Source organism: Tamandua tetradactyla, chromosome 7, assembly GCF_023851605.1.
Source record: "Tamandua tetradactyla isolate mTamTet1 chromosome 7, mTamTet1.pri, whole genome shotgun sequence".
Taxonomy (NCBI): domain Eukaryota; kingdom Metazoa; phylum Chordata; class Mammalia; order Pilosa; family Myrmecophagidae; genus Tamandua; species Tamandua tetradactyla.
In genome coordinates this window covers 71,185,160-71,211,489 of record NC_135333.1, presented here as the reverse complement: position 1 = coordinate 71,211,489, position 26,330 = coordinate 71,185,160, and the positions used below count along the sequence as shown (strand labels likewise).

The following is a 26,330-nucleotide window of genomic DNA, read 5'->3' as shown; positions in this document are numbered from 1 at the left end:
TGAACAGGTTAGGGTTAAAGTAATTCAGAATATAGGGGTAAGGAATACAGTGTCTATATTTTAGAACCACACATACTCTTTGAGATCAATGGAAGAAAGGTTTATTTGGTCTGGAACAGGAATTTTCTAGAGTGTATAATCTAATTCAAACTATCTGTATAGCTCATTTGAACAACTGAAACACAGGGAGCTCAGAATAAGAAAGAGGTCCTTTAATCCTGTATAGATTATTGTAATGCCTGGATACATCCTAGAGTGATAATCAGAAAGTATTGGCAAACAACACAACAAGCAAACTCACCACCCTCCCCTGGCTACGTGGGACATGACTCCAAGGGGTTTGGACCTTCCTGGCAACGTGGGACAGAAATCCTAGAATGAGCTGAGACTCAGCATCAAGGGATTGAGAAAACCTTCTGGAACAAAAGGGGGAAGAGTGAAATGAGACAAAGTCAATGGCTGAGAGATTCCAAACAGAGTCAAGAGGTTATCCTGGAGGTTATTCTTACGCATTAAGTAGATATCACCTTGTTAGTCAAGATGTAATGGAGAGGCTGGAAGGAACGGCCTGAAAATGTAGAGCTGTGTTCCAGTAGCCATGTTTCTTGATGAAGATTGTATGATGATATAGCTTTCACAATGTGACTGTGTGATGGTGAAAACCTTGTGTCTGATGCTCCTTTTATCTACCTTGTCAACAGACGAGTAGAACATATGGAATAAAAATAAATAATAGGGGGAACAAATGTTAAAATAAATTTAGTTTGAAATGCTAGTAATCAATGAAAACGAGGGGTAAGGGGTATGGTATGTATAATCTTTTTTTCCTGTTTTCATTTTATTTCTTTTTCTGTTGTCTTTTTATTTCTTTTTCTGAATTGATGCAAATGTTCTAAGAAATGATGAATATGCAACTAAGTGATGATATTGTGAATTACTGATTATATATGTAGAATGAAATGATCACGTTAATGTTTTAGTTCATTTGTTGTTAAATTTTTTTTAATTAATAAGTAAATTAAAATTAAAAAAAAAAAAGTATTGGCAAAGTCCCCTGAGGGACGGGAGAAAGAATATGGAACTATTAAACCTTACCATCAGGGAATCCCCTGATACTGTGTCAAACTTTAGGGATACCCAAATCAATAGGCCATGCCCTCAATCACAAGGCTTACTCTTGTGAAGCTTATTTAGGTAGTGGAAAAGCTTACAGTACCTATAGGCATGCCTAAGAGTTACTTTTAGAGGACCTGTTTTGTTGCTAAGATATGGCCTCAGTCTCTCTAAGCTCAACTTCACAAGTGAAATCATTGCCTTCCTTCCTATATGGGACATGACATCCAGGTGTGAAAGATTCCCTGGAGATGTGGGAGATGACTCCCAGGGATGAATACAGACCTGGCACCATGGGATCAACTATTCCATCCTGACCAAAAGGGGGAAAAGAGTATAACTAATAAAGTATCAGTGCCAGAGAGAGTTCAGATAGAGTCGAGAGGCTACTCTGGAGGTTGCTCTTATGCAAGCCTCAGGTAGACCTTGCTACCTATCATAACCTGCCAACCCCCAACCAGGACCATTCCAACCAATCTTAAAGAACAGCTAGGGCTGTTCTTTAGCTAGATAAGATTCCAAAAGGGTTCCATGTACTGGGGTAACTTTCCAGTTATTAATTAGACTAATTTCAATATTATTGTGGCTTAGGGCATAGGAAAGCCAGAGGAGAGGGACAGAGATGGGCAATGGCCAGTGGGTCAAACAATCAGCATATATACAACATTTATTAATTATGTTCACAATTTTATAGGGGTATAGTTTGTGGCACCCCAAAACAATTACAATAGTAGCATCAAAGATCACTGATTACAGATCACCATAACAGATAGAGACATAACTCATTAATTATGCTTCACTTTATTGCACTTTACAAATATTGTATTTTCTATAAATTGAAGGTTTGAGGCAACCCTGTGTCAAGCAAGTCTAATAGCATGTGCTCACTTTATGTTTCTGTGTCACATTTAGGTAATTCCCACAATATTTCAAACCCTTTCATTATTATTATATCTGCTATATTACAAGTATTATATAATTGCATTCCTTTCATGTTTCCTACTGAGTCCTCAGATATCATGTAGATGTGGCCTCTAAGGAGGTATTTCCCCTCTCTGGATTCTCTATCATTCTCATTTTGTTAATGTTTGTTATTAATGTAGTAAATGTCTTATTCCAAACACTGCATGTCTTAGATGAGCTTTTTGTATAACGTTAATCAGAGGAACCAGCTGTGCAATCAAGAGTGCTGGTGATGATTTAAAAAAAAAAGGGGGTGGTGCGAAGGTGGCTCAATGGCAGAATTCTCACCTGCCATGCCAGAGACCCGAGTTCGATTCCAGGTGCCTGCCCATGCCAAAAAAAAAAAAAAAAAAGTTTCTAGTTTTACCAAACTATTTCACTAGACAAAGGTAAAATAATTGTTAAAATTCATCCTAGCCCCTAACAAAAATGTCCAAAGAATAAATAAATGACTAAGAAAAAAGCTGTCATTTTTAAAGCAACATCCTTAAAGGTGACAAAGCAGTGAGGAACTACACCCAATTCTGCTGGCTGGTGGCAAAAATCCTTATAAGACTGAACCCTGTTCAGAGTGGAGTGGAGTCAAACACATCTAGCTTGTTCAGATGACAATTTAAGAACCTACTATATTCCTTGGTTTCTCTTTGAATAACTAAATGAGATTGTCCATTCTATAGCAGCCAAGCTGTGGCCCAAGAGGAGTCACTATCATTACATATTTAACCTGCTGGGAGTCAGTATCGATCATAACGAAGGGACAACCTCAACCCTCCCACTCCAACATGAGAATATTTTACTACAGAACCGTAGGCAAAAGATGATAGAGAATGAGAACATGTTTCCCCTACTTTCTTCTATATAAGCATTACATACAGATTAATATGGTCCTTGGTCTTTTTAGAATCAGTTACTAAGTGGTCATAAAGGTAGGTTAGGGAAGATTAAGATATACTAACTTTCTTGCCTTTAATCCCTCCAACCAATTTAAGCTAACTAAAACAACTAGAATAAGAATAAAGGTTCTTATTTTTAATCATTTGTTCATTTATCTAATATTCATTGAATGCAAGCACTAACATAGATGCTTTGAGATACAGTGGTGGATATGATCAAGTCCATAGCCTAAAAGAACTATGAAAGAGAAAGACAAACAGATTACAATCTGGTATCATCAGCATTACATGATTGCCCCCTCCATTACTACCTACTAGAGCCTGTGTCGAAACACTAGTAAGAAGAAATAATATAGTCATTCTCATTTTTGAGGTAACAGTGCCTAAAATAATTTGAGGATTGTTTTAGTTTCTAGGCTGCTAAAACAAATAAGATAAAATAAATGGTTTGACAATACAAATGTATTGGCTCAGAGGCTAGAAACCTTGCTTCCTTTCAGGTCAGTATCTTCTGGCTGGTCAGCAATCTTTGGGTTCCTTGGCTTTTCTGGCACATGGTAATGCACATGACAGTGTTTTCTTTCCCTTCCAGATTCCACTGACTTCCCACTTTTGGCTGCTCCCTCTGGCTTTCTCCTTCTGTGTCCAATTTCCTTTGCTTATAACGACTTCAACCGTATTGGATTAAGGCCCCACCTCACTAAGTTTGGGCACACCTTAACTAATAGCATCCTCAAGGCCCTATTTACAAATGGGTTCACCCACAGGACCTGGGGATGGGACGTGAACATGCCTTTCATGGAGGATATGATTCAATCTTAAACAGGGACCCAACCGTGTAAAGGGCTTCTGTAAAATTTCCTCTATGAAAATGCCTTACAAAAATGGACCACTGTGGTAGAATTAATATGCAAATCACACATTTACAACACAGGAAAAATGTGCTCACACATTGGTTTATTCAACCTTAATTATGCAAACTCAGAAAAACCAAATCCAGTCAAGGCCAGGTCTCTATAATGCAAAAAGCAGAGAATAAGAAAGCATTTCCTTGCCCTCATTCACTTCCCACAGTTTATATTCTCACCATTAGCATTATTCTTTAGAGAAAAGGCTTCTCTGCAAAGGGCTACTGTATGAATTAAAATTATCTAGGAGAAGAAAACCATCGAGAACATTAGTGATAGTATATATTTGAATAGATTCCATCAAATCACTTGAGATCATAACATAGAAAAGGAACATTTTGACAGAAATGTTGGGGATGAGGGAGGGAGCATCAATTGCTGGACTGAGAAATATTAAAAACAAACTTTACTTATTTCACAAGTTTGCCTAGATATTGCCTTTAAATCATTAACATAATATCTAAATAATCTCAAAGAGAATCCAGCAGTAAAGCATCAATTCCTGGGAGGCTGCATTAATCTTACATCTAATACCGTATCACGGAAGATTCTGAATTCATATGTTCTCAGGGCTGTCCCAACACTCAGTGGCCCACTCCCCCTTTTAGGGAGCTATATGATGGGTTCGAGGATCAGGAAGAGTAACTATCCATCAAAGTCTGACCTTCTCACAGATCCATTGTAAAGAAACTTCACAGCTAGAGGCATGGAGACCCTCTTTGTTGATGGCCCCACACATCTGTACCAAGCTGTTAGAAACAATCCTATAAGAAACCAGAAAAGTTCATTGCTTAAGGTGACATGGAGGGTGAAGAATTTAAAAGGCATGAAGGCATAAACTTGGAAAATGTTCTCCTTCTTCAGGACCCTACTTTTCTCAGCTCCTGAAATAGTAGAATAAGAACTGCTCATTAGCCTCTCTCTAAAATGCCATCCTTTTCCCACCCTTAACCACTTTTCATTCTCTTCCTTGCTCCATAATTCCTGTCCTTCTCACCTTTCTCTTTCCTCTCCCTCTGCTAACCTTGATATATTTCCCCAGATATATCATTTCCTTCCTCTTTTCCTCTCTTTTTTTGCTCTCCTTTGAAGCCTCTTACCTTGTGAAGTTTAAGGCTGATCCATCTTCCCACCTCCAACCAGAATTATTCCTTAGGCCAATCCAGTAAAAGTCATTACTGAGAAAATCTTGGCACAGACTCTAAGGGAGAGATAGAAGATGATGAAAAACAAAATAAAGCGAAAAGCTAAGAGAGATGCAGCAAACCAAAGAAGAGTCCCAGCATTATGGTCAAATAATTATTCTTCATATCTTCCCTTATCACCTCCCACTACAAATAACTAATTCCTCTTTTAATTCCTAATTCTAGAGAGCTGTTGATTACAGAGTAAAGCAATTTCCTAGAATTGAACTTTTTGTCTATAATTGCATGCTTATGACTTGATAGATAAAATTATATCTCTTTTTTCCATCCCAACTTCCTCCATGATTCGATGGAGCACGTGATTGATATTCAGATCATTTTAAAATAAAGAAGCTAAACACTGCTGAGAAAGCAGTCATCTTTCTCATCATCACTAAATATATAGATTAGGATTGAGCTATTGCGATATGCTTTGTTTTTTCTACTAAACTACCATTTTCAAATTCCTAAACAATTTTGCATCTGACAAGAAAAAAAAATAACAGACGTAGTACTGAAGGGAACCACTTTAAGAAAATATTAAGTTCACATTACCCTTTATTTGTCCCATGTTACCCACTAGGATAAAGGTAAAATATTCTTTGTTTTGTATGCTCTGGTATTCAAAGGAAGGAGTTTATTTCAAAAGGATGAAATTTTCATTGTAATGTTGAATAGGATATTAAATTTTCAACTTGATGGTAATGTTGACAAGTATTAAGTTTGTTCATAAACAAGAAAGATAAACTTTTAAGTCTGAAGACAAAAAGACTAACAGAAAATGGTTACACATAAAATGAAAGACAATATTTGTATGTTTAGAGTATGAATGTCTATTCAAAGGTATTCATATTTGTCTTAGATATCATCATAGTAGCATTCATATACACTGATAACTGATGTCTTTGTGTGCCCAGAAAATACTATGTTTATAATTAATCAAATAATTATTTGGCTTCCTCTCTTTTCTCTACTTCTTATTTTAATTCCTTGAAGTCATGACAAACCCCTTGTAGAATAAAATGGAAAGCACTTATATTGTTTCTCTATTTCTTCTTCAATTTTGTTCCCAGGGAGCTTGTTTCTTTGTGGTTTTGCTTGGTTGATTGGTTGGGTTGAGCCAGTTTTCTTTGGATTGAGTTGTATCTGAATATGTTAAAGAAAAAGATCATACCTTGGTCCCAGGATCATATGTATTCTATATTTGTCTCAAGCTTCCTTCCTGCATTAATGATATGAGAATATTGGCCATTTTGTCTGGCTGCAGCCATCATATATAGCATCACATTTTCAAATTTGATGAACTAGTTTTTACGTTTTCATCCCTCTGTAAATTTCTCTCCTTTGCAGGAAGTTTAAAAAGGGTAGTGACAAGAAAGAGCAAAAATTGAGGACCTAACTGCTCACGTGGATGAACTCGAGAAAGAACAGCAAACTAACCCTAAAGCAAATAGTAGAAGAGAAATAACAAAGAGTAAAGCAGAGTTAAAAGAATGGGAGAACAAAAGAATAGAAAGACTCAATTAAAAAAAGAGTTGGTTCTTTGAGAAAATCACTAAAATCAATGTGCGACTAGCAAGACTAACAAAGAAAAAGAGAGAGAGAATGCAAATAAACAAAGTAAGAAATGAGAAGGAGGTCATTACCCAAGACCCTGAAGAAATTAAAAAAAAAACCATAAGAGGATACAATAAACAACTATACCAACAAATTAGACAACTTAAATGAAATGGACAAATTCCTGGAAATACATGAACAAGTTGATTCAAGAAGAAATAGAAGATCTCAACAAACCAACCACAAGAGATTCAATCAGTCATCAAAAATCTTCCTACAAAGAAAAGCCCAGGGCCAGATGGCTTCACAGGGGAATTTTATTAAACATTCCAAATAGAACTAACACCAATCATGCTCAAACTTTTCCAAAAAATTGAGGAAAAAGGAACACTACCTAACTCATTTTATGAAGTAACATCACTTTAATACCAAAACTAGGTAAAAATACTACAGAAATGGAAACTATAGGCTAATCTCCCAAATGAACATAGATGTAAAAATTCTCAGCAAAATACTAACAAATTGAATCCAACCACATATTAAAAGTCTTATACACCATGACCAAGTGGGATTTACACCAGGAATGCAAGGATGGTGCAACACAAGAAAATCAATTAAAATAATACAGCACATTAACAAAATGAAAGGGAAAAATCACATGATCATCTTGATTGATGCTGAAAAAGCATCCAACAAAATGCAACAACCTTTTCTGATAAAAACACTTCAAAAGGTAGGAATCAAAAGTAACTTCCTCAATATGATAAAGGGCATATATGAAAAACACATAGCCACTATTGCACTCAATGGAGACAGACTGAAAGCTATCCCCCTAAGATCAGGATCAAGACAAGGATACCCCCTGTCATGACATTATTCAACATTGTATTGGAAATTCTAGCTAGAGCAATCAGGCAGGACAAATTGGAAAAGAAGAAGTAAAACTTTCACTATTTGCAGATAACATGATACTATACTTGGAAGATCCTGTGAAATCTATAACAAAGTTACTTGAGCTAACAAACAAATTTGGCAAGGTGGCAGGATATAATTTCATGTGCAAAAATCAGTAATGTTTCTATACACAAGCAATGACCTGAGAGTCAATTAAGGAAAAAATTCCATTCAAAATAGCAACTAAAAGAATCAAATATCTAGAAATGAACTTAACTAGGGGTGTAAAGGACTTGTACACAAAAAACTACATAACATTGCTAAAAGAAATCAAAGAAGATCTAAATAGGTGGAAACACATTCCCTGCCCATGGATAGGAAGGTTAAATATAGATAAGATGTCAATTCTACCCAAATTGATCTACTGATTCAATGCAGTACCAATCAAAATTCCAACAACTTACTTTGAAGACTTGGAAAAACTATTTACCAAATTCATGTGGAAGAGAAAGAGACCCCGAATAGCTAAAAGCATTCTACAAAAGAAGAACAAAGTGGAAGGATTAAAATTTCCTGATTTTAAAACTTGTTATAAAGCCACAGTGGTCAAAACAACATGGTACTGGCACAAAGACAGAAATACTGACCAATGGGAATCGAATCAAGAGGTCAGAAATAAACCACCAAATCTATGGTCATCTGTTCGGCAAGGCCCCCCAATGCACTGAACTGGGACAAAATAGTCTTTTAATAAATGGGCAGGAGAGAATTGGATATCGATAGACAAAAGAATGAAAGAGGACCCTGGCCATACACCCTATACAAAAATTAGCTCAAAATGGATCAAACACCTAAATATAAGACCCAGTACCATAAAGCTCCTAGAAGAAAATGTAGGGAAACATCTTCAAGACCTAGTAATAGGAGGTCGCTTCCTAAACTTAACACCCAAAGCACAAGCAACAACAACAACAACAAAACTAGATAAAAGGGAACTCCTCAAAATCAAATGCTTTTGCACCTCAAAAACAATCTGTCATAAAGGTGAAAACTCAGTGGGAGAAAATATTGGAAATCACACAATAGATAAAGGTTTGATATCCTATATACATAAAGAAATCATACAATTCAACAACAAAGAACAAGCAACCCAATCTTAAAGTGGGTTAAAGATATGAATAGACACTTTTCTGAAGAGCAAATACAGATGGCTAAAAAGCACATGAAGAGATGTTCATTCTCATTACCTATAAGGGAAATGCAGATCAAGAATACAATGTCTTTAAGGTGTATTAGAGAGACTAGAGGAAATTGCCCAAAACTGTAGAGCTATGCTCCAGTAGCCATTTTTCTTGAAGATGAATGTTTAATGATAGAGCTTTCGCAATGTGACTAAGTGATCACAAAGACCTTGTATCTGATGCTCCTTTTATCTATGATATTGGCAGATGAGTAAAAAATATGGGTTAAAGATAAATAAATAATAGGGGGAACAAATGTTAAAATAAATTGAGTAGATTGAAATACTAGTGAATAATGAAAGGGAGTAGTAAGGGGGGGGAAGACTATAATGAGACACCACCTCATAACTATAAGAATGGCTGCTATTAAACAGAAAACTACAAATGTTGGAGAGTATGTGGAGAAACTGGGACACTTATGATCTGTTGGTGGGAATATATAATGGTACAGGTGTTATGGAAGACAGTTTGGCAGTTTCTTAGGAAAGTAAATATTGAGTTCCCCTATGACCCAGCAATACCACTACTCAACATATACCCAGAAGAGCTAAAAGCAGTGACACAAACAGACATTTGCACACCAAAGCTCATAGCAGCACTATTCACAATCACAAAAGATGGAAGCAATCCCAATGCCCATCAACAAATGAGTGGATCAACAAAATGTGGTGTATACATAAAATAGAGTATTATGCAGATGTAAAATGAAATGATGTTCTGAACCACATGACAAGATGGATGAGCCTTGAGGACATAATGCTGAGTGAAATAAGCCAGACACAAAAGGATAGATACTGTATGATTCCACTTTTATGACCACGGTAAAGGTAAAACTAGAGGCTTACAATACAGAATGTAGGAGACCGAGAGATACACAGAAGCCTGAGATTGGTGAACAGTTAGCTAATGAGGCTGAACTTAATTATAAGGGAACAGATAGAAGTAAAGGTGGTTCACTAGTAGGTCTATACCAATTACCACAATGAAGGTGAGCATGATTGAAAGGGGTTGTATAGACTCATATGTCCCACCAATTAACACTACAAATATAAATAAATTCCTGCATGAATGACTGCAAAGGTATGAATCTTGTACAAAGAGTGATAATTTTGGAGTATGGGGGAAAATGCTATTGCATGCTATGGGCTATGTTTAATAGGAAAACATCAACAGTACCGCAGCAATACCAAGGTACATAATGTGGGGAGGGACAAGAGTTAGTGGGGAAGTTTGGATTTTCTATTTGGTGAGGGTGTGTTTATTGGTGTTCTAGTTTGCTAGTTGCTGGAATGAGATATACCAGAAATGGAACGGCTTTTAAAAAGGATAATTTATTAAGCTGAAAGTTTACAGTTCTAAAGGCTATGAAAATGTCCAAATTAAAGCAAGCCTACAGAAATGTCCAATCTAAGGCATCCAGGGAAAGATACCTTGGTTCAAGAAGGCCTATGACATTCAGGGTTTTTCTCTCAACTGGAAAAGCACGTGGCAAACACTGCGACATCTGCTAGCTTTCTCTCCAGGCTTCTTGTTTCATGACCCATTCAGTATTGCTGGTGGTAGCTTTTTGCTTGTTTCCATGGAGATACAACCCATGCAATTGTGTGTGGTTACTTTTCATTAGATGGTTTCCACTGAGATGTCTGAATGAGGATTAAAGAATTTGGCTTTTCTGAGGTTCACAACAGATTCGAACTGACACAATTGGCTATTTTTCTCTTGGGAACAATGAAATTATCTAAAATCGAATGACTATTGATTTTGGACATTATATATGAGGCCTATCAAATGAAGTGGCTGAAAGACACACTGACTGAGAAGTAGATTGGTGAACGATGTGCGTACGTATGATCAAATAGTGTGCTGCTACAAAAAAGAACAAAGTTGAGTCATGCAATGATGTGAATGAACATGTGGGACATTTAATGAGGCAAAATAAGCCAGAAACAAAAGAGCAAATAATGTATGATCTCATTTAGAAAATATTTATAAGAAAACTGGGGCCTACAGTATAAGTTCTTATAGCAGTCACATTTAGTCCGAGTGGTAATTGTTATTTCTGGATTTTGAGGTGCTGTTTTATATATGTATAACCTGGTATTTAGAGATAACAACTTGCCAACCCCCAACCAAAACTATTCCTGCCCATCCAAAAGAATACCGAGGGCATTATATAAGATTATGCAAAGGTTTCATGCACTAGGGTAACTTTCCAGAAACCTACCACCTACAGATGGGTCCCTGGACAAGATAACTCCTGAAATGCAGAGGGGCCAGTCTTTCCAGAACATCAACTAGTTTCATCCCCCAATCCTATATTATTGACAGCTCCTTCCAACATGAAAAAGTTAGAATGGCCATAGCCCAAATTCCTCTAAAGAGGGAGAAAGATCAAAAGTAATGGTGGAGTTATACAGAGAAAGTCAGGTTTAACAAATGAGTATGAGTGCTGAATCAGTATATTGATACTTCTTTTATTCTCCAGTACCTTAGAGCAGCTAGAAATAAAAACCTAAAATGTGGAATTACAACCCATACCAAACTCCTAATCTATTCTATAACTAATTGTGGCAATGTATTTCGAAATTTATTGGGTTTTTTTGTATATATATTATTTTTCACAAAAAAGAGAAGGAAGAGTATAATAGAGAAGATAAGATTTAACAAATGAACATGATTGTTGTATCAATATAATGATACATCTTTTGGTCTCCAGTATCTTGTAGCAGCTAGAAGAAAAAATGAAAAATCATGGAATTATAACCCATACCAAACTTTAAAATCTGTTGTATAACTACATGTTAAAATGTACTTGGAAATTTAATGCTTTTTGGTATAGATATTATTTTTCACAATAAAAAAACACTAAGGGGGGGGCAGTGACATATATTATTTCATGGTAACTGAGTGTAAGACATAGACTAGAACCCAAGTCTTCAGCATATCTTCCAAATACTGAGATAGTTCATCTTTCTGCAACCCACCTCTCTCTTTAAACTGTACTCTCACTAGCCCTGAAGAAATCACTGAGACTCCTAAGTTGTACCAAGTAACATGATTTTCAGCAAGGAAAGAAACTGTACATTCTTTTCTGTGAAACAGGCCAAGATAACAGCTTCAGGATATATTTATAACATTAGATTTCAGTATCAGTTACTTTTTTGGGATCTCTGCATCAGGGAATATTCCAATGTTATCCAGAACAGGCACTGATACATAAATAAACCACCACATCTTGTTTTTCTTTATACCCCAGGTCAGAGTCCTTAAACCTGGGAATTTTGCTGGAAGAGAGAGACCTAAGATGTCAAGGTATTACTGGATTTCCTTAATGTATTTTTTTCCCTCTAGAAGTTTTTGAAAATCAGAGATTTGTTAGCATCTTAAACTTTCAGAGAAAAGTTTTAACTTTCGAATTTTGCTGTAAACTTATATTTTAGTTCAGTTAAACATTTTCTGGTAACAGTTTAAGTAACTGAACAGCTTTGGAATATAATATTCTTTTTTTTTCTTCAGATAATAGTAAGAAAGCAGTGAAATTTCAACTCTCTACAGTTATAATGATACCACCAGATGTCCCATTTTGATGTCATAATTTTTATAGCACTCTAGGAAGATGGTTGCTGAATAGTAAGAATATATGGACTCTGCTCTTAACTCTGTCTCTCTGTACTAATTCATTTTAGCTCCTAATCTATATTCCCTTCACTGGCATGAATAAAGAGTTTCTCTTCTAAAGTTAAGGGAGGCAAAAAGCCTCTTTATACTCCTAGTAATGAAGTTAAGATAGGTAGAAGGAGTCTTTTGTATTATTTCCCATGGTCAGAATAATCTCTTTTCTCTTCATTGGATTTTAGTCATAGTTCTATCTAGGACACACGATTCTGGTGGCTCCTAGGTGAAGCATTTGAAAAATCAGTACAACTTCTTCAGTGATACTCTACTCCCAAATATCTACCTCCTGTAATAGCTTTGTTCTCTCAGTGGAGGGTATCCTTGGAATAATTATTTCTTACATTTGTACAGTACCTTAAACTTACAAAACTCCTTTGCATTCATTTCTCATTCCATTTTGAAATGCCAGTAGACAATGTGGCATTTAGGAAAACAAGAAAAATACTAGACTGAGAGTCCAGAAGCCTGGAATCTACCACTAGCTCTATTCCTAGCTAAGATTAAATCACTTAATCTGTGTGAGCCTCAGTTTCCTTATGAGGATTCAGTGGAGATACTCTCTAGAATTATTTCCAGATTATTATCCACATCTTTATAGATAAAAAAGTGTTTACCCAAGGCTCCCTAATAAGTGTCCAAGTTTTTTCTCCTAGTGCTAAATTTTTATATTATGTCACGCTTTCCCTCTTTAGTAATAAACAAGATTAGTGTCTCTAATCAATGCCCTCCAATGGTTTCCCTTTTCACACAGGATAAAATCTAAAATCCTAGAAGTCCCTACATGATTTAGCCTCTGCCAACCATTACTACTCACTTACTGGGTTCCAGCCACGTGAGTCTTCTTCTATTCCAGCATACCAAGGTATTCTTGTTTTAAGGTCTTTGTACTAGCTTTTCCCTCTGCTTGGAATACTTAGCCTCTAGATTTTTACATGGCTGTCGAGGCCCAAACAGAAATGGATAAATATTAGTTCAAGACCTCAATTAGAGTCTAACTGGGATTAAATAATGTTCCACTTAACAAACCTAAATCCTGTCCTCACTTATTACTCTCAAGATCCAAGGACACAAATGGACATTTGTACACCAATGTTTACAGCAGCATTATTTACAATTGCCAAGAGATGGAAACAGCCCAAGTGTCCATCAACAGATAAGTGGCTAAACAAGCTGTGGTATATATATATATACAATGGAATATTATGCAGCTGTAAGACAGAATAAAATGATGAAGCATGTAGCAATGTGGATGGACTTGAGGACGTTATGCTGAGTGAAATTAGCCAGAAACAAAAGGACAAATACTGTATGGTCTTGCTATATGGGCTAACATTAATAAATGAACTTAGAGAAATGAAGTTAAGAACACATGTTATTAGCAGGGTAAGGGGTATGGTATGTATAATTGTTCTTTTCCTCTACCGTTTTATTTCTTTTTCTGTTGTCTTTTTATTTCTTTTTCTGAATTGATGCAAATGTTCTAAGAAATGATGAATATGCAACTATGTGATGATATTGAGAATTACTGATTATATATGTAGAACAAAAAACAGAGAGAAACAAGTGCTAGAGAAAACATGGAGAGCTGTACCTATTCACTGTCGGGAGGGAAATGAGAGATCTAGCCCCTTGGAGGGCAGTGTGGTGGTTCCACAGGAGGCTAGGGGTAGGGTTGCCATATGATCCTTAAACTGCATGGCTCAGTGTATACCTGGAAGAACTGAGTGTGTGGACACAAATGGACATTTGCACACTGGTGTTCTGGTGGCAGTATTTGTGATCCACAATGAATGGGGGTGGTCTAAGGGTACAAAGACCACCACATCTTGGAAGGGGAAACTATGGTGTATACATACAATGGACTATTGAGCAGCTCAAGAAGGAATGTAGTAGTGAGGAATGCGACTAGATAAATGAACCTGAAGAGCTGTATGTTGAATGAAATGTCAGGAACTAAAAGACAAATTTTATCATGTCTCAATCATATGGACTAACTGTAAAATAAAAATTCAATGAACTAAAGTCAGGAGTATAAGATTGGGGCTTATTGTAAAGGGTCCTAGATTGTAAGCTCTTACCGTAATCACATATATTCAGGAGGTGTAACTGTTAAATCTAAATTCTGAGATACTGAGCTGTTTGCATATAACATGGTCCTTCCCTGAAACTTTGGGTATTTATGTGACACCTGAGACTCAGAGTTAGAGTTTTGAAGCTATGAAAGTCAGTAGTACTCTGTCAGGTTTCAGAAAATAAACTTGACATACAAAATGAATTCTGTGGCATGGGAGCCCCTTCAGTTTCTCTCCCTCAGCAGCTTCTCTGACCAGGACCTGATGAGCCTGCAAGATAGACAAGAATGGACATGCCAACGCCCCACCTGCCAGAGGCCAGACCAGATAACCATGAGCACAAAGTCATGATCTGCACCAATCCGATATCTCCCAGCAATGCCTGCAGCCCCACATCACTCTGCACCCCTCTTGGTGTGTTTTTCCCCTTTAAAACCACAAGCTGTTGTTGCAGACATCCCCTGTTTGTTAAAAGCCACTTCCTGTTGCAGCAGGCAGGCTCCTGTTTATTCGGGCCATTCCCTGTTTGAAATATCTCCCAGATCCCAAGGATGGTCAATAGCAGGATTAGAGAAGTCCCTGAGAAGTCCCCTCCCCACAACCGCTCATCTGCTTCTTCACACCCTTTCCGATTTAAACCAGCCAATCATCTACCTTCTCTTCAGCGTGCCATCCTGTCTGTAAAAACTGATGTTAACCTCTTGTTCAGGGCTCAGACTTTTAGAGGCCATTCAGCTGAGTCCTATGGCCACAGACAATAAAATCTACTTCCTGAAACTTCGAAGCCTGGTTTGTTCTGTTTCCGCGTAACATTTCTGGAGGCTTGCAGCCTTGTCCCTGGTTTCGCGCAACACTGTCAGAAAGGGAGCTGGAGCCATTTTTCCTTTCCATTCACTGGCAGGTTTCACTGGCTCCCACCTGCCTTCTCTCCCCTTGTTCTCACTCTGTTGCTTTCTCTCTAGCAATAAACCCATGCTGTCTACTTTTGTTGTTAAAGGATTCCTGGAATCCTTTAACAACTCCATGCCTAACATACCCCATAAAGGAACTGTTTAAAACACTGAATAAGTGATCAGATACTGAGTAGAGATATGAATGAAGCTAATCTGGATGGGACTACGGTATATCAGAAGACTAAGTAAAGGACGATATCGTCCATATTTCAAAACTTCAACTTCTGTGTGAGACTAAAGGAGGAGATGTTCATTTGGTGCAAAATTTAAGTTTTGTGTAGTGCATTTCCTAATTTGGTCAATTCAACTGAATGCCATAAGTACATGGGATCTTGAATAGAGAATGAGATTTTGTTGGTTTGTCCAGGTTAGTGTGATACCCCAATAAATCCCAGAGTGATTTGCACAGTGAATAAAGAAGTATTTGCAAAGTCCCCTTGGGGGATTGGGGAGAAAGAGGGAAATAGTCAACTTTCCCATTTGGAAAACTTCTGATATTCTTGCAAGCAGAGGGAACAACCAAATCAATAGGCCAAGTCCTTGATCTTGTGGTTCTCCCCTATGGAACTTATTCCTGCAAAGGATAGGCTGAACCTACTTAAAATTAGGCCTAAGAGTCACCCCAGAAAACCTCTTTTATTGCTCAGATGTAGCCTCTCTCTCTCTAAGCCAATATGGCAAGTGAAGTCACTGCCCTCCCCCTCTATATGTGGGACATGACTCCCAAGAATATAAATCTCCCTGGCAACATGTACAGAAATCCCAGGATGAGACAGGACCTGGCAGCAAGTGATTGAGAAAACCTTCTTGACCAAATGGGGGAAGAGATAAATGAGAAAAAATAAAGTGTCAGTGACTGAGAGATTTCAAACAGAGTTAAGAGGTTATCCTGGAGGGTTTTCTTATGCATTATATAGATATCCCCTTTTTAGTTTATGATGTATTGGAGGGGCTAGAGGGAAGTACCTGAAACTGTAGAGCTGTGTTTCAGTAGCCTTGTTTTTTGAAGATGATTGCATGATGATACAGCTTTTATAAAATGTGACTGTATGATTGTGAAAACCTTGTGTCTGATGCTCCTTTTAACTAGTGTATAGACAGAGGAGTAAAAAATATGGATAAAAAATAAACAAATAATAGGGGAAACAAAGGTTATAATAAACTGGGTATATGGAAATACTAGTGGTCAGTGAAAGGGAGGGGTAAGGGGTATAGTACCTATGAGTTTTTTCTTTTTTCTTTCTTTTGCTGAATGATGCAAATGTTCTAAGAAAGGATCATAGTGATGAATACACAACTATGTGATGATATGTGAGCCATTGATTGTACACAATGTTTATATATTTGTATGTTCTTTTATCAATAAAAATATTTTTTAAAAACCCATACCATTCTAAATCACTAATTAGATGAGTTTATGACTTCTCACTGGTAAGGTTGAATACTGAAATTTTACTATGTCACTTTCACTTGAAAGTCTTCTGTTACATCTATTCACTTCTTTTTATACCGGTGTATCTTCAACATGTAAGAGTGAATCTTGCACAATTATTGGGTAACACCTGAGTTAGGAAGGACAGATTTGGGTAACTCCTAAGTTAGGAAGGACAGAGAAAATGTGGACTAATGCACTTGAGGTGTTATATTACTTTATTTGTAATGTTTGATTGCATTTTAGAGAGAAAAATGCAAAACCTAAAACCATGGTAAAGACAGAACCCAAACAGATGAAGTAAGGTCCTTCCTTATTAGTCAACATTTATGCCTTACATACACACCCCCATAAGTCGTTGCAAGTAATCTTTAAAATTAAAATTTAAATATTATTAAGGCAAAATAACATGTTCTATAGTGAAGTAACTTTGATCCATATGGAGAGCAAATAACAATATTATTGAAGCTACTAAGCTAGTCGTATCTTCTGACTGGCTAAATAAATTTTAGAAATAGATCATAAAGGAATGACCCCAAAGAAAACTAAGTTATATAAATATGATGATAGCTACATAAAAATGAAAATAAGTGAAATTTTGCCTAAGAATATGAAAACAGTTAAGCAGTAATGGAATAATACAGAATTTTTAAAAATAAATACCTAAAATAATTTGCTTATAATTCAATGCTTAGAAAAACTGGAATAAAATAATGCTGCATGATAAAAACAGAGCACAAAATACAAGATGCCAAAAAAGTCAAGGAACATAGGATAAACATATTTTCAAACAGAATGTCTACTATATTTTCAAATAATATCATTAATATGTTTTTCTTCAATCTACAGACACCTTTTCAAGTGACTTATTTAAAGCAATGGGTGTAAATATTAATCTGAGAAAAGTACAAAATAAAACATCCATAAAGTCTAAAAATCCAAGAGAAAATATATTTATTATACTTTTTTCAGATTAGCAATTAGATCCATGGCTTTAAGTTTACAAGTACCTGAAAAGGTGTCTGGGTTTGAATAAAAAAACATTGAGCATATTACTTAAAAATGAAAGTAATATACTTTTTAGAAATAAGCTTATCCTATGTTTCCACACTTTTCAGATATCCTGTAACACACACACATTGATTCCCAATCATATGAAATTATGCAGACACATTAAGAGATTACATGATCTTGGGACTCACCCTTATGAAACTTTTCCTGCAAAGGAGAAGCTAAGCCTACTTTCAGCTATGCCTAAGAGTCACTCCAGAGAACTTCTTTTGTTGCTCAGATGTGGCCTCTCTCTCTAAGCCAACTCAAAAGGTGAACTCACCCCTACATGGGACATGACTCCCAGGGGTGTAAATCTCCTTAGCAATGTGGGACATTACTCTTAGGAATGAGCTAGGACCTGGCATCACAGGATTAAGAAAGCCTTCTTGACCAAAAGGAGGAAGAGAGAAATGAAACAAAATAAAGTTTCATGGCTGAGAGCTTTCAAACAGAGTTGAGCAGTTATTCTAGAAGTTATTCTTATGCATAATACAGATATCCTTTTTCAGTTTGTGGTATATTGGAATGGCACTGTTGAACTGTAGTCCGGTAGCCTTGATTCTTGAAGACAACTGTTTATCTATATAGGTTTTACAATATGACCACATGATTGCAAAAACCTTGTGGTGATGCTCCCTTTATCCAGGGTATGGGCAGGTGAGTAAAAAAAATAAAGAGAAAAAATAAATGAATAATTGGGGGGTTGGTTAAGGGGTAAAAAGAATTAGGTAGATTGCAATACTAGTGGTCAATGAAAGGGAGGGGTAAGGGGTATGGGATGTATGGGTTTTTTCTTTTTTCTTTTTATTTCTTTTTCCAGAGTGATGTAAATGTTCTAAAAATGATCATGGTAATGAATATACAACTATGTGATGATATTGTGGGTTATTGATTATATACTTAGATGGACTGTATGTCCATGGAGATTTCTCAATAAAAATATTAAAATTTTAAAAATTAAAAGCGATTACAAAGAAAAATTTGACAGACTACAAACTATCAGAGTTTAATATTAAGAATTTTCTCTATAAATTGCATAAATGTACAGAACTAAAAGTTAAAAAGGCTTGCTCTATAAACCATTTGCTTCTTTTTTAAAAGAGAGAGATACCCTAGTTTACCACACCTTGGTGTGAAGTTCATACTGGCTGCTTGATCTGATTGTGAAGGAAGGGTGACAAAAAAACACAGATATTACTAATCTATAAAGATCTCCAGGGTAAAAAAAAGATCTCCCCAGTAAAGCAATTCTTCTACCATTTACCTTGTACTTTCAGTCATTTCTTTCAATTCTCTGACACTTCTCACAGGTTTCCCTATAAATGATACACTCAGTTCTACTAGTCAATTTATTTGTGATATATATTTTTCCAAAATTTCATGTCTTGAAAGACTGAAGAGCAAAATGAAAGTTATTTTGATTCTGGGCTTTATACTGAACAGCAAAGAGAATTAGTTGAAGTAGAAGAGGAGAAAAATTAAAACTTAGTAACTTCTACTATGTGCAAGGAGTTTTCACAAAAGTTTTTCATTGAATATTCATCACAATTATGGAAAGTTTTGTCTCCACTTTATATATGAACAAATTGAGGGCCAAAGAGGTTAAGAAAAGTGTGAAAGCCACATTGTTAATAAGTAATGTAGTAAAAATAAACTCAGGACTGTCAAAAGAACATACTCTACAGAAAAATATGGGGGACAGTGACCATGTTGTCACAGTATTTACACTGCAATAGTCAAAGAAAGAGCCCTTGGAAATGATTATATGTATACTTTAAATGTAAGAAAAGCCAATATTAAAAGCTCTGTGATTTTTTTAAAAAACAATCCAAAGGTCACAGACTGTAATAGGGAAGATTGTTAAAGGAGAATGAGAGTTTGCCAAACATATTTCTAATAATACACTCTCAAATGATACTAATGAGGAAGATAGATGGCATAGGGATGAGAAGTCTCAGAACAGACTTAAAGAAACCAAGGTAGTAAAGAAACCAAGGTAGTTCCGTGGAAAACTCTCTAGTGAGTTTATGTATTAAAACAACACACCAATAACCATAACAAGTATTAATATCCAAACTAAAATGAGCCTGTGAAAAAGGGACAAGAAAAATCAAGTTTGAATCAAGAGCAAGAACAAGAAAGACAGATGCTAAATGTTAACAGAAAACTGAGGAAACAACTGAGCAATTAAATTTCAATTTTGTTATTTTCTCTCACGAGAATCATTTTTACTCGAAGTCCACAGAAAAAGGGATAATTAGTGAGCATCTTGTTATTTTAAGTATATCCAAATCTAAAGTGTCAGATAATGCACATTCTGTATTTCAAATTCAAATAATTTTTAAACATGCATAGAAAAAAAAGGCACAGCAGACAATTAATAGGAAAAAGTTATCTTAGTTTTCAAAGTGTACAAGATGCATTCAGGGAGCTATCAAATGTAAAATTTCTATAAATGATTTTCAAGGTGGGCTGATGTGGAATTTAAAACCTATAATCTGGGACATGTCCATGAATTCCTGAATTCTATTTATTCGTCAATAAAATAGAGATGATGAACTCACTTTGTTGCATTGCTGAGAGGAGTAAGAATAATACAAAACATTAAGCACACAGTAGGTACCCAATACATTGTAGTTTTTATTATAAAAATACATTGCTAAAATTGACCTAAGATCAATTATATCTGATGATATTTACGTCTCTTACTGAAACATGACTATCTAACGGCATGAGATGGGTACGTCTTGTACTCTTGCAGCCTCTGACAAAGAGCAACCTTATTTCTCAAAAGAAATATTCTATCAGCGGAATGCCAGTTCGAAAAACTTCAGTTTTAGTAGTTTCTCAGACTAATAGCTAGCTGCTCAGACCCAAGTATGAGACTGGGAATATCACATACACCTCAAAAAGTATGTAAATCTTTTCTTGAGAAAGGAAGAATAACAGAAATGCAAGGGGGTTAATAGATCAGAAATGTAAAATTCGTTCTGCAGAATTTGACAAAAGTTGCAAGAAAAAAAATTAGACCAGAGAATCAAATATCATTCCACAGCAACATCAGAAACAAAAGTTATCTGTAGTTGCTATTAAAGCTAGCAAGGATATTTTACCCTCTCCAGTGCTGACTTAAACCAAGAGACAAAAAGAGAAAATAAACCAGTTTTAGAAATGCAGCCAAAGTATCTCTGTTCAGCTTAGTCAACAGTAGAGGCATGATCCAGGGAGAGTAAAGGGAATAAAGGAAGTGAAAAATCCTTCAAAATCTAGACCCTCTAACACCCCTCCCTTCCTCTAAGTACCCCACAGAAACAGCAGTATCCCCAATCCTTCAATATTCTGTGCCTTATTCCTTTCCCTTCTAGACCACCTCATCTCTCATTTTCATTCTGTGTAATCTATAGTAACCACACAAAAAGTTTCTGTGTCTCGTATTATGACTCGTTGCATTGGTTTATCAGTATCTCCCCAGCTCGGTTTTGAGCTTACTTCTGCTATTGACTTCAGTCAGCCTGAGTCTCCAAAAGCAGCTGTATCAGAGTAAGGATAGGATTTGCTATAATAAGGTCCAGTAAGCAAGGTTACTATTACCAGAGCCATAAAAGTAAGATTTCATATGTCTATTAAATAGACCTCAACACATTCTACCATTTAGCTTAGGAAAGGCATAAAGGAAAATTTTAAATTTTATCCAGAATTCCAAAGGAATGAGTATTCCCTTGGCAGAAAACAAAGACTCTCAATGCTTTAATCTCCTCTTAAAAGGGGAAGTTAAAAATTTAGAGGCTATATGTTCTCCTTAACTGCTCTGGAGTTATTTGGATTCCTCCAAGATATGTTAATACAGTTGAATTCCTAATAAATTGTTCTCCATGAGTTGATTTAATCCAAAATAGAAAACAATATTGAATATGAAAATCAGCATGATATTAGCACTAAAAACCAAACTGGGATTTATCTTACTGCATATGTGAAATATAGCAATGAATTAGTCTTATTTTGGTACCAGGTTAGCTGAGGATGGCAACTCCTGTGTCACCTTGAGATGCTCTAGCATTAATAAATAGAGCTCTATTCCAAGCCTATAGAAACAGAGCCCCACCTGCTGCACTCTGCACGGAGTTTAAGATTACATAAGCACACAGTTTCCCAACTTCTTCTCTCCTCATGTCCACCCTCTTTCCCTCACTGTCTAATGAAGGGAAAACATTATAAAAAAGAAGGAAGGTATTTAAGCCTTTGCGACAGTCAGTTTCTTTGTCTCCGTGATATCTCTCTACCCCTTCCTCCCAGACCTACTGGCTGTCGTACAGGTACTTGCTGCCTCCTTGTTATTAGACCTGTATGTTTCTGGACCTGTTTTTCTTCATTTAAACCCATATTTCTGGTTGAATTCCTTTCTGTAATCCACACCATCCTTCCACATCCAACACACACACACACACACACATACACACACACCCTCTACCGAGGGTTGTTGGGATAGGTAGGGAAAGGGTAAGAAGTAGGGGAAGAGCAAGAAGGCAGGAGTAGAATAAGGAAAAAAGAAGGGAAAGAAAGAGGAGAAAGAGGGAGAGGAAAAGGAAAGAATACACAACCTCCTCCAAATCAGATTCCTTTGTTACTCAAAAGAGGATGCATGTTATCATTTGAACAGCATTCAACAATAAACCAACTACATTTCTACATGCTTGAACTTACCATTTCCTGGTTGTCCCTAAACATAAGGAGTTGTGCGTCTTTAGCTAAACAGAATTCCAGGCTAGAATTCCAGTCTTTTTTCTCTACTGAGAAGTAGTAACAATGGTCACCATACTTCATCCAGAAGTCAGGGCAGCTGGGACAGCTGGCACAAGTGGAGTAGCTGGAGCCTAGAAAGGAAAAGTACCTGGTTCTCATTTTTCTGGACAATAAGTCTTGGAAATGAAATAGGAGACAGAATGCTTCCCTGCCTTCTCCCCATCCCCCAATACACACACACACATTTTGGGTTAAGGTTTACAGAAATGTGCAACAATGTGTAGTCTCAAAACGAACACCTTACAATGTCCAACTCCATCACTACTATCGTATATACTATTAACCAAGGATGTGACTATGACTAAAGGAGCAAGGAAGGAAATGTAGCACAATCTGGCTGAATACTGTACAGATAGTTCATTGTTCTTGCTAGGGTTCTTTATGCACATGTGATGTATAAGTGTCAGATAAAATAACACACATTTGCAGAATATATCCTGGTGTACTGTCTGCATCGGCTCAATGCATAAGCTGTTTAAACGCATAATGCACGTTGCTTAAAATGAGCACTCTTTCAGACTGCCCTGCTGCAATCTGATACTTCATGGTGGTACATAAGAAAAGGAAAGAAATTAGAAAAAGCAAACTTAACTAGAATGAAAGGTTTTACCTTTTTATTATCACAGATGCAATCATCTATTGCCAATGTGAATTGGACAGAAGACTTACACTTCAGCAAAAAGAATTTATTTTAGATATTAAAAAAACATTTTCTGACAGAGAAGCCTTATCAGATACTGAAGTAGAAAGTGATAGAATCTTCCTTGCTTTGAAATACAGATTCTCATTAAAATGCTTTGATTATAGTTCTGTCAATTGAAAGGGAAAACAACATTGTACATGTAATTAATGCTACTGAATTGTACACCTCAAATGGTTAAAATGGCAGATTTTGTTTTAGGTACATGATATGACAATAAAAGAAAATAAAGCAAGGCATGGAACATTTATAATCTTACAAATGAAAGGAAACTGAAGTTTCAAGGTAATTTCAACCAAGATTTTATAATTCTACTGATTTTCCACTTTAATGAAACACAATTTCATAAATTCACCATTAGCATAAATCCACAATGAACAATTATACAATGCAAACACATCTATAGACACACAATTATTGAATAGCTCATATATCTATTCTAGAAATGCAAGTCAAAAAGTAGGAAAAACAATCTTTTTATGTAAAGTTAGACAAAGATGTGACCTTATCCAACCTGCATCAGCAATTCCCAACTTCCCTTGGGGTCTCCTTCTGTCAGGGTTGGACTTGGGTCTGAGGTAGAGGCCCTGGGGCTGAATCCTTAGAATACGAATGAATAAAATCTGTGTAACCTGACACTAACAATAATCTCCAGGAAATGAAAACCCAAATTAAACTCTGGATTGTGAAGCAGTGAATTGAATCCTTTGGATCAGCAGATTTAAGAAGCTAGAAAAACTAAACTTAGAAGAGTTAACTCTAAAAAATGTAAAATCTTCCTAAATGGCAAAACTAACTAAATCAGAATATGTTTAATTAAATTATGATATATCCATTAGGCAAAAAATTAAACCACATTAGCATAACTGTAATTTTTAGTTTATCATGACAAAAATGGTTAGCAAGCAGGAAAATGTTTGACACAATATAAAACTTTTAAATACAATATAATCATACTAGGATCAATGCAAACTATAAGAACTATACATAGCTTTGCTTTAAGATAAAAACATTGCCTGGAAAGGGCTGATTTTAGAGGATTTGATTGCAATTCTTTAAGAAAATAACTACTTAAGTACATGCATGTGGTCAAAGACAAGGAGACCATAACCCAAAACAAGAAATAGTTGTGTAAGAGCGGTGCGCCACTTTTGTTTGAATTATTTTTCATTTTTCAAATTTTCTGTTATATTATATTGCTTTTAAAATACAAAATGGAGAAAATCAAAGCTTAAGTTTGGTTTAAGTTAGCACTTACCCTGGCACAGAATCCGTTGGTATAGCAGCAAACTCACAAGAATTACAGTCAAAAGTCCCAAAACTATTACCCCGTGGCAAGAAAGAGAGGGTCTGGGAGATGCTGCAAGAACAGAAACCAAACAAAATCCTGCATCAGAAGAAAAGTTGAGGGTAAAGAACAGGTCAGGAGAGGACATATGGGATCTGGAGGTTGTTTCATCCAGTAGGAAGTGAGATCCAGACTCCAGAGATTACTTGCCTGATCTGTCAGGGACTTGTTCTCAGGACTAGGGTAACTACCCTGACTTTTATCAGGAACCATACCATATTTATCAAGTTAAACAAGTTTTTTCCCTTTGAAATTATGAACAGCCCAGTTTCACGCTTTGCTGGTAGGAATACAACCTCTTAGGAAGACAATTTGGCAAAGCCTATGAACAATGCAAAGGCATTTACTCTTTAATCCATCAATATTTCCTCTTTAGGAACTGTTTTCTACATATGCAAAACGTCATATTTATAAAGCTATTCGTGGCAGCAAAATGTGAGAGGGAAAACATTAAATGCAATGTTAAATGTCTATCAATAAACAGCCCACAAATACATTTTTCTTCTTTTTTGCATGGACAGGCACTGGGAATCAAACCCAGGTCTCCAGCATGGCAGGCGAGAACTCTGCCTGCTGAGCCACCGTGGCCCGCCTCCATAAATACATTTTGATACCTCATGTACATAAAGTAGAATAATATGCAAGTTCAAACAAAAGGATAAAGACGTACATATATTTTTTAAGTATTTTTATTGACAAATATTCACAAACATACAGTCCATACATGGCATACATGGCTCACAGTATAATCACATAGCTGTGTATTCATCACCTTGATCTTTTTTTAAATTTATTTATTAATAAAAAAATTAAGAAACCAAATAAAACATCAACATATATAATCAGTAATTCACAATATCATCACTTAGTTGCATATTCATCACTTCTTAAAAGACATATATTTTATGCTGAAATGGAATGATTTTAGAGATTTGTGTTTAGAGAAAGAAAACTGCAAAACAGATATATGCTAGTATCTCTGAAAGCATAATAAGAATCTGATAATGGTGTTTGCCTCTGGACAGAGGAGTTGGGTCTCTGAGGACATAGATATGAGGAGACTTTTTACCTTATTTTCTTTTGTACCTTTTGAATTTTGAACCACATGAATGTATTACCTATTCAAATTTAAATAAAATTTAAATGAAAAAAAAAAGACCTACAGATCTCAGAAGTGCTTTGTAAACTGTCCCTATTAGAACACCAATATGCTTAAGTTGATGTCATGCTTAAGGATTGGACACTTGTGTGACATTCAACCATTATTTGGGAGTGCTATCTTTTTCATTTGAAAAATGCAAATATTTTCCAAAACTTTTATTTCAAAATCATAGCGGTCTCATAGACTGATAATGTAGGAGTCATGTGTAAAGAGCAAAATCTATGAAGTCAGATATCTAAGTTCTACTTTTGATACCTTCTTCACTTAGGAATCTTCAATTAGAAAATTAAGAAATTAATTTTGCCTATTTGGCCCTCATTTTCCTGCTTAATTTTTAGATAAAGTATCCTGTAGATCTGTCTGTATCTATAAAACATTTATA

The 26,330-nt window shown here is 35.9% G+C and overlaps 1 protein-coding gene across 2 annotated transcripts in view; it reads right to left on the bottom strand.

Moving 5' to 3' along the window:
- Positions 1-26,330, bottom strand: part of KLRG1 (killer cell lectin like receptor G1) — a 58,445-nt gene that overhangs the window by 29,340 nt on the left and 2,775 nt on the right. For both annotated transcript variants that reach the window (XM_077169970.1, XM_077169971.1), the window contains exons 2-5: positions 24,697-24,798; positions 22,640-22,809; positions 4,978-5,078; positions 4,542-4,641 (exon numbers count right to left, since the gene is read on the bottom strand). In XM_077169970.1, the coding sequence (XP_077026085.1) occupies positions 4,542-4,641; positions 4,978-5,078; positions 22,640-22,809; positions 24,697-24,798 (473 nt within the window). The remainder of the gene's footprint in view (positions 1-4,541; positions 4,642-4,977; positions 5,079-22,639; positions 22,810-24,696; positions 24,799-26,330) is intronic.